The sequence below is a fragment of the Sciurus vulgaris genome (genome assembly GCF_902686455.1).
Source record: "Sciurus vulgaris genome assembly, chromosome: 14".
Classification (NCBI taxonomy): Eukaryota; Metazoa; Chordata; class Mammalia; order Rodentia; family Sciuridae; genus Sciurus; species Sciurus vulgaris.
This window is the reverse complement of record NC_136475.1, coordinates 41,360,606-41,377,627: the sequence shown is the minus strand read 5'-3', so window position 1 is coordinate 41,377,627 and position 17,022 is coordinate 41,360,606. Positions and strand designations below refer to the sequence as shown.

Here is a 17,022-nt window from a genome sequence, read left to right as displayed (position 1 = left end):
TAAAGGGTCCACCTCCTCTCAGTGGTGTCACCTGCAGGGGACAACACATAAACCTTTGGGACATATCTAAGATCCAAACCATACTCTTCATTAATTTGAACAAGTCACCTTCCTCAGTTTCATAGTTTTTTTTTTTTTTTTTTGTAGTGCTGGGGATTGCAAAGCAAGCACTCTGCCAATTGAGCTATATCCCCAGCCCTTCCTCAGTTTCTTTACCACTAAAATGTGAGTTTAGAGATTAACACTTGCAGAATAATAGTAAAGGCTTCCCAAAACCTGCTCCTCCATAAAAGGAAATGAGAACACTGAGAAAAAAATGGTCAGTATCAACTTTTACAGAGCTCTGGAAATGAAATAAAGACTTGAAACAATCCCAGAAGTGTGTTTATGTAAGAAAACTAGAGATTAGTGACATTTAATGTGCTCCATTTTATCCTCTTTGTCCCAGATTCTTCCTAGCTTAATCTTGAAAACCAACAGCCTTGAAACTCAGTAGCTATGACAACTGGTTGCTTAACAATTATTGGAAGGGAGATAATAGGTTTGGAGTTCCCCTGAAGCTCCATCCTTAAAGAATCATCATTATTTTACCTATCTCATAGCTCCCTGAAAGTTTCATTCCAAGCTTATCTTCATTTGACTTGACTCAAAACTTATTCTGTGTATAGCCATATTCCTAGGGTGTTTATTGAAAATAGTCAGTGGCAGTTGCCATAGCTGCCCTTGACAGCAATAATTGTAGCTTACAACAGACTGACCAAAAAACTTAAAAGGAAAATGGATATGAGATGTGCCATATGGGATCTTGAAAAATTTTGACATATTCTTGGGAATCTCAAAGGCCAAGTGTAAGAGAAAGGCTGTGTAGACCTGAGAAGGTCCTAATCTGTCACCTATGTCTGTACAGAAGAAAAACGAAGGCAGGGTTGTAAACTGCCTGCTGGAGCATTGAAGGCATGCCCCAAACTCATGCAGCCTCTCTTCGAAGGCTGGGAGACTTACTGGTTCAAGGTATTTAAGGAAATCTGAACAGTCATTAGCTCTTCACTAAGCTAACTGAGCAGAGACTTCAGTGGCCACACCTATCAAGGAATCCTGACCTTACTGAATTAGTCCTGGAAAGTTACTAAACAAACAAACAGCAACAGCAATATAACAATAACAACAGCAGATAGCAACAACAATGTACCCTAGGAAGAGGGGTTGGCTTCATCTATGTTACCAGATTTGTGAACCTAGAGTTGTTCATATTCTTTTATTATCCTTTTACTCTTCCTGGGATCAGTAGTGATGACTCCTCTTTTACTTTCAGCATTAGCAATTTGTGGCTTCTCCCTTTCCCACTGTTTAGCCTGTCTAAAAGTTTATTAGTTATATTGATCTTTTTGAAGAACCAGTTTTTGATTTTGTTGATTTTCTGTATTGATTTTATGGTTTCATTTTCATGATTACTGCTTTAATTTTTATTATTTCCTTTCTGCTTGATTTAGCCTTAAATCGCTCTTCTTTCTCTAGTTTTTGAAGGTGAAACTGGAGTTTTGAATTGAAACTTGATTCACTACTTCTGCTGCCAGGTGGGGTCTTGCACAAGCCACAGGCCTCTGCGGTCAAGAAGTGTTGCAGTTCTTAATGGTAGGCCATGCCCTCTAGTGTTGCAGCAGACCCCAGCAGTTCATCGTCAATTTCTTCTTCTTTCAGGGTTCTTGTCTCATGAATTTGAAGAATGAATGCCACGGATCAGGATGAGTGATTGTAATGAAAAATTATTTGAAGAACAGGAGCAGCAACCTTGCAGTGCACTAGGGGACAAGGGGACCCAATAGCAGGTGTTCTCTGCTGAAGTGAGCTAGTTTAGGAGTTTGTATATAGCACTTGACTCACTGATATTGGTCCAAACTTTTGTTAATTAGGGCTTGGAAACATACTAAGGCTATTGGTCAATTCTTGAACCCCAACTTTCATTCAAGTTTGCCCACTTCCATTTTCTTGTGGCAGGTCAGGAAGTGGGAGGTTAAGGTCCTGGGATGGGGCTGCAGCACTGCACACAGTGTTCTGCAGCAGGCATCCCCGCTGTGTGCAGGCCATGATGCCGCTGGGGTCAGCATGCCTTGGCTTACCTTGGTTCTGGCTCTACACCTCTTCCCTGCCTATACCGAATCCATGCCACCACTACACTGCTCCACGCTCCACTGCCACTTCTCAGCAGAGACCAGTAGGCTGACTGCACTGCACGGCAGCTGGGTAGCTCTGTCAAAGGTACAAGCTCAGGGCTGGGGTTGTGGTTCAGTGGTAGAGCTCTTGCCTAGCATGTGTGAGGCACTGGGTTTGATTCTCAGCACCCATAAAAATAAATAAATACAATAAAAAGGTCCGTCAACAACTAAAAAGTATTTTTTAAAAAAGATACAAGTTCAGATTATTGATTTTAATCTTTCTTTTCTAATATATACATATTGTGTGAATTTCCCTCTAAACATTGTTCTTACAACATCCTGCAAATTTTGATGTTTTATTTTCATTTTCACTTAGTTTGATCCTCTCTTAAATTTCTCTGGAAACTTCTTTGAATCTTGTTCTATTTAAAAATATACTGTTCAATCTTTATGTATTTTGGGTTTGGGGAATACCTTTGTGTTATCAATTTCTAGTTTAATTCAGTTGTCCAAGAACTTACATTGTATGATTTCTATTCTTTTAAAACTGCTGAGGCATGTTTTATGACCCAGAATGTAGTCTATCTAGGTGACTATTCCACATGAAAGTGTGTTTTCTTACATTGTTGGATGAAGTATTTTATAAATGTCAGATCCATTTGGTTAATAATGCTTTTCAGTTCAATCATATTTCATATCAACTTTTTTTTTAATATTGAAAAGCTTTTATTGGGAGAAAAAAAGTTGGTTCATTTATTTCTCAGTAACAGGTATCATGGTGGGAAAGAACGAAGTGGGTATTGGGAATCAAATTCCTTTGGGGAGAGGTTCAAGCTTCCTAGAATCTTGTCCCTCCCCACTTTGGGCACTTGGGAGTCGGGGTGGGGAGTAAGAAGACAGAGGCAGGGCATGATTGATAAAGCTAACAAACAGAAAAAGGCACTGGTAGGTGGTAGGTTATATCGGGCCTGTGGGAGGGAAGGGTGCGGGCCTGGCCCTAGATAAGGCCAGTGGCTACATGGCATCCCGACCTGGCCTCAGTCCTTTCCTTTCCCTTTCTTGGCTTTAGCCTTGACTTTGGTCTTGGGAGTACAGGGCTTGGTCACGCGGATGGTCTCCTGGCACTGGGCATTTTACCGGACCTTCTTCCAGGTGCCTTGGCGGGCTTTGGTGCCTGTGCCCCCAACACAGTCCCCCCGCCCCCCCCCCCCCCCCCGCCAGCTCTCAAACTTTGTATTTGCGTGGGCTCCAAACTCCTTCTTCCATTTGGAAGGCACCCTGCCCCCAGTGCGCCGAGTCTGGGTCCCATAGGTGCCCTCGTGGAAACTCACGCCGTAATCCTTGCTGCTGGGGGTGCAGAGTCCCCAGGTCCACTCTGCACACTCGCTCCCTGGGACCCCCTTCTTATCTTTCTTTCTGGCCACCGGCGGAGGTGAGCGCCAGCAGCGCGAGGAGGGAAGGGGAGGAGAAAGTCTCGGTGCTGCATCTCCCTGGCTGCCTGCACCGCTTCTTTCCCTCCCACACCAGGTCATCATAGCTGATTTTTCCACGTCTGAGTCTGATGCTTACTTTGTTTCTTTAGACTGTTTTTCTTTTTTTTAGCATATATTTTAATTTTTTACTGAAAGCTGGACATTAATCTGGCAATGAAAACTGCAGTGAATACTGTCATGTGCTGCATGACAACGTTTCTGTCAGTGACAGTGGATATTCGGTGTCCTCCAAAAGCTCATATGTGAGACAATGCAAGAACAATGCAAGAGATGAAATGATTGGGTTATGAGAGCATTAACCCAATCAGTGAATTAATCCCCTGATGGGATTAACTGAATGGTAACTGAAGGTGAATGGGGTGTGGCTGGAGGAGGTGGTTCTTTGGGGGTGTGCCTTTGGGGTATGTATTTTGTATCTGGCAAGTGGAGTGTCTCTCTCTCTCTGCTTTCTGATCACCATGTGAGCCACTTCCCTCTGTCTGCCATGGAGCGGAGATGTCTGCTTCCTCCCTTTCTGCCATGGTGTCCTGCTTCACCTTGAGCCCCAAGGAATGGAGCCAGCTGTCTCTGGACTGAGACCTCTGAAACTGTGTGAGCCTCCAAATAAACTTTCCTCCTCTAAATTTGTTTTTATCAGGTCTTTTAGTCACAACAGAAAAAAAGCTGACTAAAACATGTAGACTATGTATACAATGGTGGACCAATTAGATTGTATCATCTAGTGACATCGTAGATATCTTAGTTTGTCTAAGTACTCTATATTCTCACATAGAGTAAAAATCACTGAATTTTATGCTTTAAAAGACTAAATCTTACTCTATGTAATTATTTGAATAAAAATGTTATAAAAAATGAGGGGTTTGGCTCCTATATCTTGTTCATTGAAAAGTTCTGCCACAAAACAAATCGCTATTTCTGCCTTCCATGGTGCCCCTCAAGTCTGTGTGAATGATTTCCCTCTTCTGTAAATCTCAGGTTCCATATTTGGATTCTTACACTATGCCCAACTCCATCCTGTCTCAACAAATGACTTTTTCCAACAAAGCTGTTAGCTAGGGTCTTGCCTTCTAAGTACCTGACAGTGGTGTAGGCTCCAGATGCCCCGTCTAGTTCCCTGGTGTGAACATTAGGAGGCAGCTTTGTCCTAAGTACTGATCAGGGATCACAGAGATGAAGGCGCCTGGACACTGGAGCCCAGTGGGCTTTGCCTTCTGCTTTTGCTAAACTCAGTCGATCTCCTAAGAGCTTCCCCTACATCCAGTGCTATGTTAATGGGGTGCTTGATGGAGGGTTAAGGTAGATGTGGGTTCTGGGCAGGTGGGAGGCTGCACAGCCTAGTTTGATCTGGGTAGTTTAGAGGGTGGGTCTTTGGGATAGGGTTTGTGCAGGGGCAGATGGCATGAGTAACACTGGAACACCTGGGCTTGCCTGATTCTAAGAGCATAATTTATGATGCTGATGTATCCCTGGATAGAGCTCTCACAGCCCCTGGACACCCAGATGTCAGGAGGGACCAGGATGGTTCTTTCTGGAATGATTATTTTCCTGTGACTGCTTTCTCCCTGTGCCTTCTGAGGTGGGGTTGATTAGGTGGGGTTGTTGACACCCTTACTCCTAGCATTTTAAAATTTAAAAAGCTGGATTTGGGATATAGCACTTTCCTAGAATGCTTGAGACCCTGGGTTCAATCCCAGCAATGCCAAGGAAAAAGAAAAAGCCATATGGCTAAGAAAATACTTATTAGCAAAATGAGGATAACCAAAAACTGAGTGTGCTGGAGCTTTTATATCAAACATTAGCTTTTGTCATGGGGATCTGCAGACAAAGTATGAAGATAAGAAATGGAGCTCACCTTTGGAAAAGTCAAAGGTGCTCAGCAAAAGCTATAATCCCTTGTTCCCGGTTGTAATTCCCTCAATCTCAAGTAAATAAATAACTGACTATGAGTGTTTAAAGCCAAGATTTATTATTTTCTTACTTAGGTGTTGATCTTAAATCAGCTCAGGCTGACTTTTGGGCTCCTGGTTTGCCAGGGTTACCTTGTGAGTGGTGATAGCCGCCCCCGACTCCCTGGTTTGCTTTTGGTTAGAGTTGGGTCTAGGCTGCAGGGAGAAGGAGGTTGGGAGCTAATGGTTTTACTAAAAAGACCATTGGAGTGGGGACTCTTGCTCCTTTCAAGGGAAGGCCTAGAGTGAGGGGTGTCCTGGAGTACAGTGGTTGCCAAGAAACATGTGGAGCCAGACACCCCTTTTATGCATAGAGATTTCCATAAGTGAAACCAGGAACCAGGGTCTCTGTGTTCCCTCTGGTTGACCTTGCTGTTACTTTTGGTGGTGTTGTAGGCTCCTGAGATCCCTGATTGTGGCTCCTAAAACTACAATAGCTCCTGTTCTATGCAGAAACCTCTAAGAAGTAATTTCTCAGACTAGGTGGCTTTTGCTTTTTCTGGAAAGTGATGATTGGGTAGTGAGCACTCATTTGGTCTCACCAGCCTGCTTGCTTCCCCAGAGACCACATTTGCATTTCTTTCATAGATGGGAACACTCTCATATTCCCCAGACCAGTCCCCATCCTTTAGAATCCTGCTCAAATGTCACCTCCTCTGGGCAGTCTTCCAGATTGGGGGTTTGCTATCCAGGTTCTGTCTCTCCTTTGCTGTGTGACTCCAGGCAAACTCTCCCCATTATGCTGATCTTCAGTGACCTCATCTTATCCTGCCCTGCCTGCCTTGCAGGGCTGTCATGAGGCCCAATTACTGAAACTCTCTGAAACTGTACTGTGCTGGCGAGACCGGAAGGGGGTGGGCAGGGTGATTTATTTGTTCTGGAGTGTGTGGTTGAGGACTATGTTGGATGGTCCTGAGAGCTACAGCATTTCTGCTTGTTTTTCTCACTGCAGGCCATTTTATGGATAACAACATAGTGCTGGATGTGTTGCATGGTGAAGGCTATGAGGTAGAACATGCCCTGGCTGAATGACCCATCAACAAGTAACCTTCCTGTGGTTTTATCTGGGTAGGGAGCAGCAAGGGGACTGAGACCCCCATAGGACTGCCTGGGTGCCATGGTGGCTATTATCTTCAGGGGCTTCAGCATGGCCATTTCCTCGGGGCCCAGAAGAATGGCCATTTGGTGGACATTAGATGACTGATGGACATCAGATGTAGGTGGCTGGGTGGGTACTTGGGACTGCTGAGGGCACTCTATACTCTTTTCCGGCAGCATTTAGGAGCGAAGGGAAGGAGGAGGGAAGGTTGCCCAGGATCCTGGGATCCTCAGGGATTAATGCACTTTCCACTTCCCACTTTCACTAGGCACTTGGCTTCTTCCAGTAAAGCCTCCCTGGGATTTGTTTTTCTCCATCCTATGTCTGTAGCCCATTCCAGGCATTTCTCCCTCTGGTTCATTCTTTGTCATTCTTGAGACTAATCTTTCAAGTATCCTCTACTCAAAACCTTCCAAGATTTCTTTTTCTCGTTCCGAGTCTAGTTTCTTCATGCTGAGGTCTCAGCATTCAGACCTCCCGTTTCTATTATGAATACACTGCTTTCATCAGAAAACCATCCATTCCTGCTACCTCACCACCTTTGTTAATGCTGCTTCCCCTGACTGAGGTGCTCTCCTCTCCTGCCCATGATTGGGAAATCTGCCCCTCCTGGAGTCACCTCTGCTGGCTGCCCAGCCTCTCTCCTTCCTGGTCTTTTTCAGCTCTTGAGGGAGAGCCTCGCCCTAAATAGTTCTCTACCTGTGGCAAGGAGACTGTGGGTCTCCCTTCATCTATTGAACTGTGTCTTCCAGGAAAGCTGGGGTACTGACTGAGCTGGGACTTGACAGCTGTCCCTGCGGGTGCTAGAGAGAACTTGCCTGGGGAGTGTATGTGTGGTGTGCATGTGTGCAGTTTGTGTGAGATGTATAGTGTGTGTGGTGCACATATGTGGTGTACATGTGCACATGTGTCTGTGTGCACGTGTATGTTCTGTGTGTTGCTAGTTGTCCCCAGGCTCTCTAATTTTGCCTCCAACCCTGACTCCAGCCCCTGGGCGGGGGTGGGGGGGGGAGTGAGGAAACAGAATTTTACATTATTTATTTATTTTTTACTTATACATGACAGCAGAATCCATTTTTTTAATATATTTTTTGTTGTGGATGGACACAATACCTTTATATTATTTATTTTTTAATGTGGTGCTGAGGATCAAATCCAGGGCCTCACACATAGGTAGCTAGGCAAACACTACCACTGAGCCACAACCCCAGGCCCAGAATCCATTTTGATATAATTACACAAGCATGGAATATATCTTATTCTAGATAGGATCCCATTTTCATGGATGTACATGATGGTGGGATTCACTGTGTTTCATATATGTACATGGGAAAATTACATAAGATCTATTCCACTATCTTTCCTTTTCCCACCCCTCCTCTGTTCCCTCCATTTCCCTCTGTCTAATCTACTGCACTTCTGTTCTCCTCACCCCCCTTATGGTGGGTTAACTTTCACATATCAGAGAAAATATTCAACCTTTCATTTTGGGGGATAGGCTTATTTCACTTAGCATGATAGTCTCTAGACCCATTCACTTGCTGACAAAAGTCATAAAGTCATTCTTCTTTATGGCTGAGTAATACTCCATTGTGTATATATACCACATATTTTTTTTTATCCATTCATCTATTGAAGGGTACCTAGGTTGTTTCCATAGCTTAGCTATTGTGAATTAAGCTGCTATAAACATTGATGTTACTGTACCATACTGATTTTAAATACTTTGGGTATATACTGAGGAGTGGGACAGCTGGGTCAAATGGTGGTTCCATTCCAAGTTTTCTGAGGAATTCCCATACTGCTTTCCAGAGGGGTTGTACTAATTTGTAGTCCACCCAGCAATGTATGAGTGTACATCTTCACCAACATTTATTGTTACTTGTATTCTTGATAATTGCCACTCTGAATGGAGTGAGATAAAATGTCAGTGTAGTTTTAATTTGCATTTCTCTAAATGCTAGAGATGTTGAACATTTTTTCATATATTTGTTGATTACTTCTGTGAAGTGTGTGTTGCAGTAAAATGAAATTTAACTCCTATTTCTCATTCTACATAAAACTCTGCTCAAAGTGGGTCAAGGACCAAAAACCCTGGACATATGAGAAGAAAAGGTAGGCCTAACATTGCAACATATTGGTTCAGGAACTGACTTCCTTAATAGGATTCCTAAAATGCAAGAAGTAAAATCAAGAATCAATAAATGGGATGGCATCAAACTAAAAAGAAAAGCTTCTTTACAGCAAAGGAAACAATCAAGAGCATGAAAAGAGAGCCTACAGAATGGGAAACTGTCTTGCTCCTGCCACCTGCTCTTCAAATAGAGGATTATTTCCAGGATGTATAAAGAACTTAAAAAACTTAACACCAAAACAAACAAACAAACACAAACAACCCCCACAAATAACCCAATCAATAAATGGACAAAGGAACTGAACAGACGCTTCACAGAAGGAAACAGTATTTTTAAAAACTCTTCAGGAGATTGTGATGCACAGTGAGGGCTGGGAACCTGTCCTCTCATCAAGCTGGGAGGCTCACACTTTGCATTGGGGAAAACGAACATTTACTGATGGATTGTCAGGTGGTAGCCAAGTTCACATAGACTCTCAGTTAATTCTCAAACCCAGGTAGGAGTAGCTGGTAGGTAGGAGTTTCTTCCTATTTACTGATGGAAAAACTGAAAGGCCACACAGATAGTCAGAGCCAGGATAGAACTCAGACTCGCTTCATCTCTGAAACTATCTTTTTGCCCTTTCTCACACTTTTTACTTTCTAGCCTTTTCACCTTTCTTTGTGCAGTTTCCTCTGCCAGAGATTCATTCACTTCCCCAACCCCAGTTCTTGCTATTGGGATCTGTGACATCAGTGCAAACACCGCATCCTCGACTGCTGTAGCCTAGGGTTACCCTCTTCATGACCCTAAGAAATTCGTTCTGTGCTCTGTAGTCGTCTTGAGTAAGAGCTCTCTTTTCCTTCTGGAGCAGTCAGGATAAGTGTCTGATTTTCAAAATTAGGTTTCCAGAAGCCTCTATCCTGGCACTTTGGTCCTTCCAGTCAGTGAGGGAGGATGACATCTTCAAAGGAGCATCAGGGAGAAGGGGCCAACTGGGAAGGGTTAAGGGCCCGAGTAGGAAAAATGCCCACAGTGAGGGGTCTGGCAAGGAGGAAGAGGGCAGTGTGGACACACATGGTAGTCCCCGAGGGATGATTCCAAACATATGGAACTTGAACCCAGGGCAGGCTGGTGGGCCGGGGTCAGGGGCAAGCAGGGCCCCTAAATGGTGACCTGACTTACTCCAGGAGGTCTGGCCAGCCCGAGTCACAGGGTATTAGGAAGACCAAGACGGGTGAGTGTTGGGATGTGGGGAGGGCAACCTGTAGGCACCACCCTTCACCTGTCAACAAGCTGGAAAACACAGGAAACACTCCTGGCTGTAAAGTTGCCCTTCCCTGGACAGAGGAGAGGAAGAGATGGGTTTCCTTTGGGCCTTATCTGCAGGGGCTTAGCCAGTTCTTCCATTTACCCCCAGGATAATAGGTATCGTGTTAGTTTTTATGGCTGAATTAACAAATATCACAAATTCAGTGGCTTAAAACACCACAGATTTATTTTTCAGTTCTGTAGCTTGTAAGTCTGAGCTAAAATCAAGGTGTTGGCAGAATAGTATTCCCTTCAGGAGGCTGTAAAGAAGAATCTATTTTCTTTTTCTTGTTTCTGAACACTTCCCACATTCCTTGGGGGCTATAACCTTTTTCTTCATCTTCAAAACCAGCAACATTGTATCTCTCTGACCATTTTTCCATAGTCACATCTTCTGACCATGGAAAGTTTCTCTGATTTTAAAAACAGGGACCATGTAATTAGATTGGGAATACCAGAATAATCCGGTACACTTTCCTCATCTTAAGGTCCTAATCACACCTGCAAAATTTCTTTTGTCATGTAAGATAGCATATTCAATTTCTAGAGAGTAGGGCATGGACATTTTGGAGGTCATTATTCTATCCACCACAAATACCAGTGGGGATCTGGCAGATGTCCCTTAGGCTATACAGTAAGGTGCCCCAAGGTCTGGTAAGCCTTTTTAGGGTACAACTTCACTCATCCCCCTTTACAGAGGGCTGTACTGTGTGCTCAGCACTGAGTGAAGCACACTGCATAGACTGGTCCTCACAGGTGAGATAGGTCATCTTTACACAAGTGACAGAAACTCAGAAAGGTTAATAATCTCATCCAAAGCTCGAAGCCTGGGCTTTTTCCTTGATACCACATTTTTAAAATTCTCCAAATCTTGGAGAGCCTTGGGTAGGCCTCAGTTTCTTTGTTCCGTCTACATGGTGTTCCAGTATGTGCCAGGCATTGTGCTGAGGAAGTTAATGACTATAACAGGTTCTGTCCTCTAGGAACCTTATATTTGTGACTTTGTTTATGGGGTCTTTAGTCTCAGGGTTAGAGTTGGGACCCTTTGTTTTCTTTCTTTTCCACTTGATGAATTCCTTCTTTTACCTTTTTTGCCTTGTATAGGTCTTTCCCTTATTTATTTTCTTATACCTCCTCCCTTTCTCACACAGGGTGGTTAATAGTAACTGACCTCTTAGGTTCTGCCAGGTTGTTGGTTAGAGCTGAGCCCAGCTTCTGGCAGGTAGACAGTTTGTTCATCAAGGCTGAATCAGAGCAGAATAAATGATTTCTTATAAGCTTGTAAGCTGGTTGTCTGCACCCACATCACTGGAGGAGGAAACTTAGGCAGATAGATGGGAGCATCATGGTCTATATCAGGAGATAATGAGTGGAATTCTTCTCTTACTACACTTCCTGTACCCCCAACCAAATCCTTGATAAAAGTTCTATTGTAGGAAGAAACTTGGCCCTTCTAATGGCTTAATTTTTCACTGAAGATAATGTTTGGGGACTATAGCCACCTTTAGGGAAAAGCTAGAAGCAAGTCTGAGTTTCCCATCAGTTGTGAAAATACATGTTACCTTTGGGAGAGATGGTTTAAAGGCAGACCTGGTGAGAGGTGTTAGAAGCCAGACCTATGCGCCAGCACTTTACATGGGGATCAGGTGGCCTCCCAGAGACAGAGAATCTCTTTCTATTCCAATAAAGCCCTCAAAAGAATACAAGAGGATTAAGGGTCACTATTTTTTTTTAAGCAAATGGAACTTAAACAGTTTCTACCCCCTCTTTAAATGCTATAATCTTCATTGACTTTCTAGACAATATTCACCTGTTTGTTGTTGGCAAAGTGCAGTAATTATATACAGTTTTAAAAGAATCTTGGGTTTTCTCCCAAAGCATAGGAGATTTTAAAGAACAGGGTGAGGATATGTGGAGGGGAAATAAACTTGTCAAGTGATCCATTCTCCAGGTAGCTTTGTGAACCATGTGTTCTTGGCAGGACCATGAGGTCTGGAGTCATGGGAGACATAGGAGCAGGAAGAACCATGCTATGCAACCTTTCCCCCAATACTTCCTCCTTCTACGCACGTTTACAGAGAGGAGTAAAAGCCCATCTTATGCTGGTCCCATTGGCCATCTTGGCATCGGAAGTGCCAGTCTTGGCAGCACTGGCACCGGAAGCCGTGTTTGTAATCCATTTGCAGCTGACTCATGTGTCCCTGCCTAGAAGTGTGGACCTGCTCTGCTAGGCAGGGCAGAACTTCCAGAAGTGGAGACACCTGGAGCAGAGGCAGCGATTCCTGCAGTTCAGCAACCTGTCGCTCCGCTGGGAGGAGAGGTAAGGCAGTTGGGCAGAGCCATGCAGGCAACTGTCCTTCCCCTGGAGCACAGGTGGTGCACAGACCCAGGTGCCTCTTAAACTGGGGGTGATGGGAATTGCCCAGTCGTGGAGCAGCTTTCCCAGTCGTTTGTCTTCTGTCCTCTGCTGTGATGTGAATCCAGATTTAAGGTAGCTGCTTCCAGCCAGGGCAAGGGCCACATGTTTATGCTTGTTAAAGAACAAATGTGGGGGGCAGGGATGGGTCTTTCAAAAGTAGAATGAAGCAGGAACAAAGGTCGCAAAGAACTTAATTTTCCAGCCCCTTCTTCCAACAGATCTGGGAGAATTTCATAGTTTTGCAGAACTAGAATCAACTCTGTAGGAATGGGTCTGTTTTCCCATAGTGGTTAAACACATGGTACTCTCTCAGGGCTAGCGGGTGGCTCAGAGTTGGATAGAAGAGCCTGGTTCTGCAGGGCATAAAGCTGATAGAACTATATCAAAAAGGCTGGGATCCTTGATCCAGTGAAATTAAACTCAAGTTAATTGAGTCCCTCCTACATATGCTGATATAGTGGTGTTATGTCTGTTGGATGAACCACGTAGACATTGATCCTGCCTTCAAGGAGCCCACAGTATGTACAGGAAGCCAGATTTTGAGTTAATAATCTGCAAGGGAAGTGTAGGTGCTGTGGGTGTGTGTGTATTGTGTGTGGGTGGGGAGGGTGGTCAAGAGCAGCCTCCCTGAAATAATCCTTAAGCCAAGAACCAAATGGTGTGTGTCAGGGGGAGAAAGGGTAGTCAGCAAGACTGCTGAAGTCTTTTGTCATTTGGTTTTTGGGGAGTAGTGGCCAAAGATGCAAAAGAGGGCCAAAGATACAGGAAGCCTGGCCACATACTAATATCTATTCTTGCCTTTAAAGGGGGGAAGTGAAAAACCCAGGGGGCTTTTGGGGAAATTGGAGTGTACAGTGGGCTTCTGCTGTGCCCTGAGGTTCTGTAGTTCTCTTGACTTCCAGGTGCTGTGGCCCCACAATCCCAGGTCCCCGTCCTGGACAGGCACATTTCTGCTGAGTCTCGGCTCCCTCACCATAGACATTCCCACCACAGCCAGATGGTGGCCAGTAATGCCTGCGCGTCTTTCTGGACTCCTGTGTTCTGGGCACTGGTGGTGGCTTTCCCAACAGAGACATCCCTCTTGTAGCAACTGGAGGAGCCATGCCAAGACCCTGACCCCATGGACTTTAAGGATGGCCATTCCTGCACTCCACATTCTGGTCTGACCTTGATAAGCCCAATCCAGGAGAAGAGACATCTGAAGAAGCCCAGTGGTGAGTTTTTTCCTCCTAAGGAATGACCTGGATTATCCAACAGTGTTGGAAGGAGATGTACAGTTTTGTAACCTAATGAGTTGTATGAAAATAAATTGTAAATGAATGGTATGAAATAATTACATACTGTTTTGTGTAGACTTTTTTTCACGATGTGAATTTAAGGGGCAAATAACTTTTGCTCACACCCCCTGCATGCTATCATTGCTTTCTTCCCGGGCTTTGGGCTTTGTGCTACTCAGCTGCAACTCTGGATCTTGACTTGTTTCTTCCTCCTGCTACTGTCCTCCCAGTTTGCCACTGATTCTGGATGCAGGGCAGTCAGTGCGACATGCACGTCTCTTTCAAGATCTGGTTAGTAGGGGGCTCCCTATGTTCTGACAGGTACTTTCTTTACATTTGTTAGTGTGGCTTGCGGACATGCTGAAGATTCAGGGGATGGTAGGCATTTTCAGGGGTGTCATGCAAGAAAGTGGTTTTCAAACTACCCACTCCTGTCTTGTTATTTTTTCTTTACGTTTTTTGACAATGTCTTTTACAAATAAAATCTTATGGGTCAGTTATAGAAATAATTGTAGAACTGCTCTAGTTGTGTCTGAAATGGGAACTTTAAACCCTATCCAGCTTATCTGCCTCCCTCTAATCCCCAGCATCTCTTGCCTTTGGCAAGGTTTCCTATTGGTCCTCCTGGGCCTCTGAGTAGCTCACAAAACCCCAAAAAGGTCTGTGCAGGACTTGAGTGGGACCAATAAGAAGTAATTGTGTTTGTTTCAAATCTGGTTTAGGGTAGCTCTGCCTCCCTTCCTTTCCTGAGGCTTTCTTGTGAGCTCATTCTCAGTAATTTTTGTGGCTTTAATGAAGGTAGTACAATGGCACTTAGGGTCCATGTCTACCACCTTTATTTCATTCTGTACCCCATGTACTGTAGGAGGTAGGAGGGCTAAAAACTTCCAGATTTCCTTGCTGCTATGACTTAGATTCTCCCAGTGGGATACAATGAATAAGGTTTGGAAGGCAGGAGTGGGCAGAGGGTCTTCTCCTTCATCGGCAGTAGCATTCATGCAGTCTCCAGCAGACATGTGTTTGTGCAGTGGCCAGGTCTACCTTGCACTCTGGTCACCTTCATGGGTGTGGAGCACCTGTAAGTTTGGCACTTTCCTGCAGCTTTCTGGCTTCAGATTACAGCTGCCATGGTGCCTCACAATGACCCTCTACTTCTGCAGTTGTAGAAGTGCCTTTGGAAATAGGTGTTGGCACCTATTTCTAATTGAAACACCCAAGAGTAGTCTTGATTTGTGCACTGACAGAAATGGTACTCCCTGCTTCTTTGCAACTTGAGTCTGTTCTTAATTTTATCAGAAGTGGATAAAGGTGGGGGGCAGAGATAAAATGGGACAGTAGGATCACTGTGGTTGATCCTGTTTCTCCCACTCTTTGTAAGGGGGTGGTGTGACGTTTTTGAGAGGCCCACATCCTAGCTGGGTGGTTCCTCAGTGTCTTGGGTTATGTTATGTTCAAGGAAGTCTATGATCTGTGTTGGCAGGGCTGGCATAAAATGTCGAAATGGGCTGTTCCACTTATTCATAGAGCCAACAACCTCTGCTTTTGAGGTGATGGCCTTAAACATACCTTGGTTAGTTTTCACCCAGGTTCATACTAAAGTAAGAAAGGAAAATCCCTCTGTACTTGGCTGGGAGCTGCCTGCACTTTCATGAAAACAAAGGCCCTTCCAAGGTTTGTAATATAACCTCATAGAGTGGGGAACTGGCACTGTGGCCAAGATAGTATCCTGCTCATTTGCTTTACCAGCTCTTGCAGCCACTGTATACACCTCCCAGGTGCTGGGTTCTGAGAGACTTAGTTGGTCTAGAAGTGGAAGCACCCAGAGCTATGTGACTAAAGTACACATGGGCCTTTCCTATGAGTGTGAGGAGGAAGGGAGCCTGTGCAGTGAGGGGATAAGTCCTGACCCTTCTGGTGGACCCAGCCAGTTGCTGATGGGAAGAGGCCTGGCTCTCACATGGGGTGAAGTGAGCAGGTTTAAGAGATGGGTGCAGAACCACCATCTTCACATCAGAGGCTGATTGCTAATGGAAAGAACTCAAAGCACTTTATTTTAGGTCATAAGAGAAATAACAGCCATACTTACTACCTTTAAGTCAAATCAGAAGTAATATCATTTTGCTCCAATGTAAATTGGTCAAACTTTCCCCTCAGTCAGGGAAGGTCTCTGGACCAAGGGGGCATTTTTTCACTCATTCAGTTGGCAGAGCAAAGCCGATCCCTTAGCAATCCAGTAGTCTTTGGACCGCTTGGAGGGCAAGAGGATAGTCACCACAAAGTTGGTTGAATGGCCTAATTAAAGATAGAGAGGGTGGGGGATAAGAATTGTTATTTAAAAACAGAGACAAAGAGACAAGATAATTAGAGTTGAAACAGCTGGGTTCCAGACCGCCTCTAAAGAGGTAAGCAAATAGTCCTCTGTGAGTTTCAATTTTATGCACTATAAAATGAAGATTTTAAGCCAACTATAGTGGCACAAACCTGTAATACCAGCTACTCAGGAGATTGAGGCAAAGGGATTACAAATTTGAGGTCAGTCTGGGCAATTTAGCCAAATCCTGTCTCCAAAAATTAAAAAGTGGTGGGGTGGGCTGGAAGTATAGCTCAGGAGAAGAATGCTTACCTTGCATGCTCTAGGTCCTGAGCTCAAGCCCCAGTAACACCCATGAAAAAGATTTTAAAACAAATAGTCCTTTAGGACCTGTACAGCTTAAACATTGTAACTTTATGAGCTATGTTTTAAGTTTTATGCAGTCTGAATCTCGGGCACTGGACTAGGATTCAAGGCTCAGTTTTGAATGGCACAAAGGAAAAGTTGTAGGTTGGGCATCCATCCATCCACCCATTCTTTGTTCTATTCTGTAGTGGTAGGTACCTGGGCTCCTGAGATAAATAAGCATAGTTACAGTTATTTTCTATCCTCAGCTCTTATACATCCAAAATAAAATATAAAAATTCACTTCTGTAACTTTTCCATTGTGGGTTTCTATAAGGGGACCAGGGAAAGGTTGAAAAGAGGGTCTCACCCTGGGGATGGGATTGCTACTTACAATACTGCTTTCTCAGCAGCCCCCATCTGTGTGAATTTTGGGGAAGGCAGTGATGCCCCCAGAAGATAATGCTATATTTCCTTCTCCTTACTTTTGTGTGCCATCCCCTGCTTGGTGCCTTGAGGTGCCTGTGACAGGCCTCCCAGTGCCACTAGCCCAA

General features: G+C 44.4%; 1 protein-coding gene and 1 pseudogene across 2 annotated transcripts in view; both read right to left on the bottom strand.

The window, feature by feature from the left end:
- Window positions 1–1,698: 1,698 nt before the first annotated feature.
- Window positions 1,699–6,381, bottom strand: LOC306643527 (midkine-like; annotated as a pseudogene). The gene has a single exon. The product of its transcript is annotated as a midkine-like (transcript).
- A 9,456-nt stretch (window positions 6,382–15,837) lies between these two features.
- The window catches only part of DNAH6 (dynein axonemal heavy chain 6), a 291,936-nt gene continuing 290,751 nt past the window's right edge, over window positions 15,838–17,022 (bottom strand). Inside the window, 1 exon segment of the mRNA XM_079109750.1 lies at window positions 15,838–16,104. Within this exon segment, the coding sequence (XP_078965876.1) occupies window positions 16,001–16,104 (104 nt within the window). The 3' untranslated portion in view covers window positions 15,838–16,000.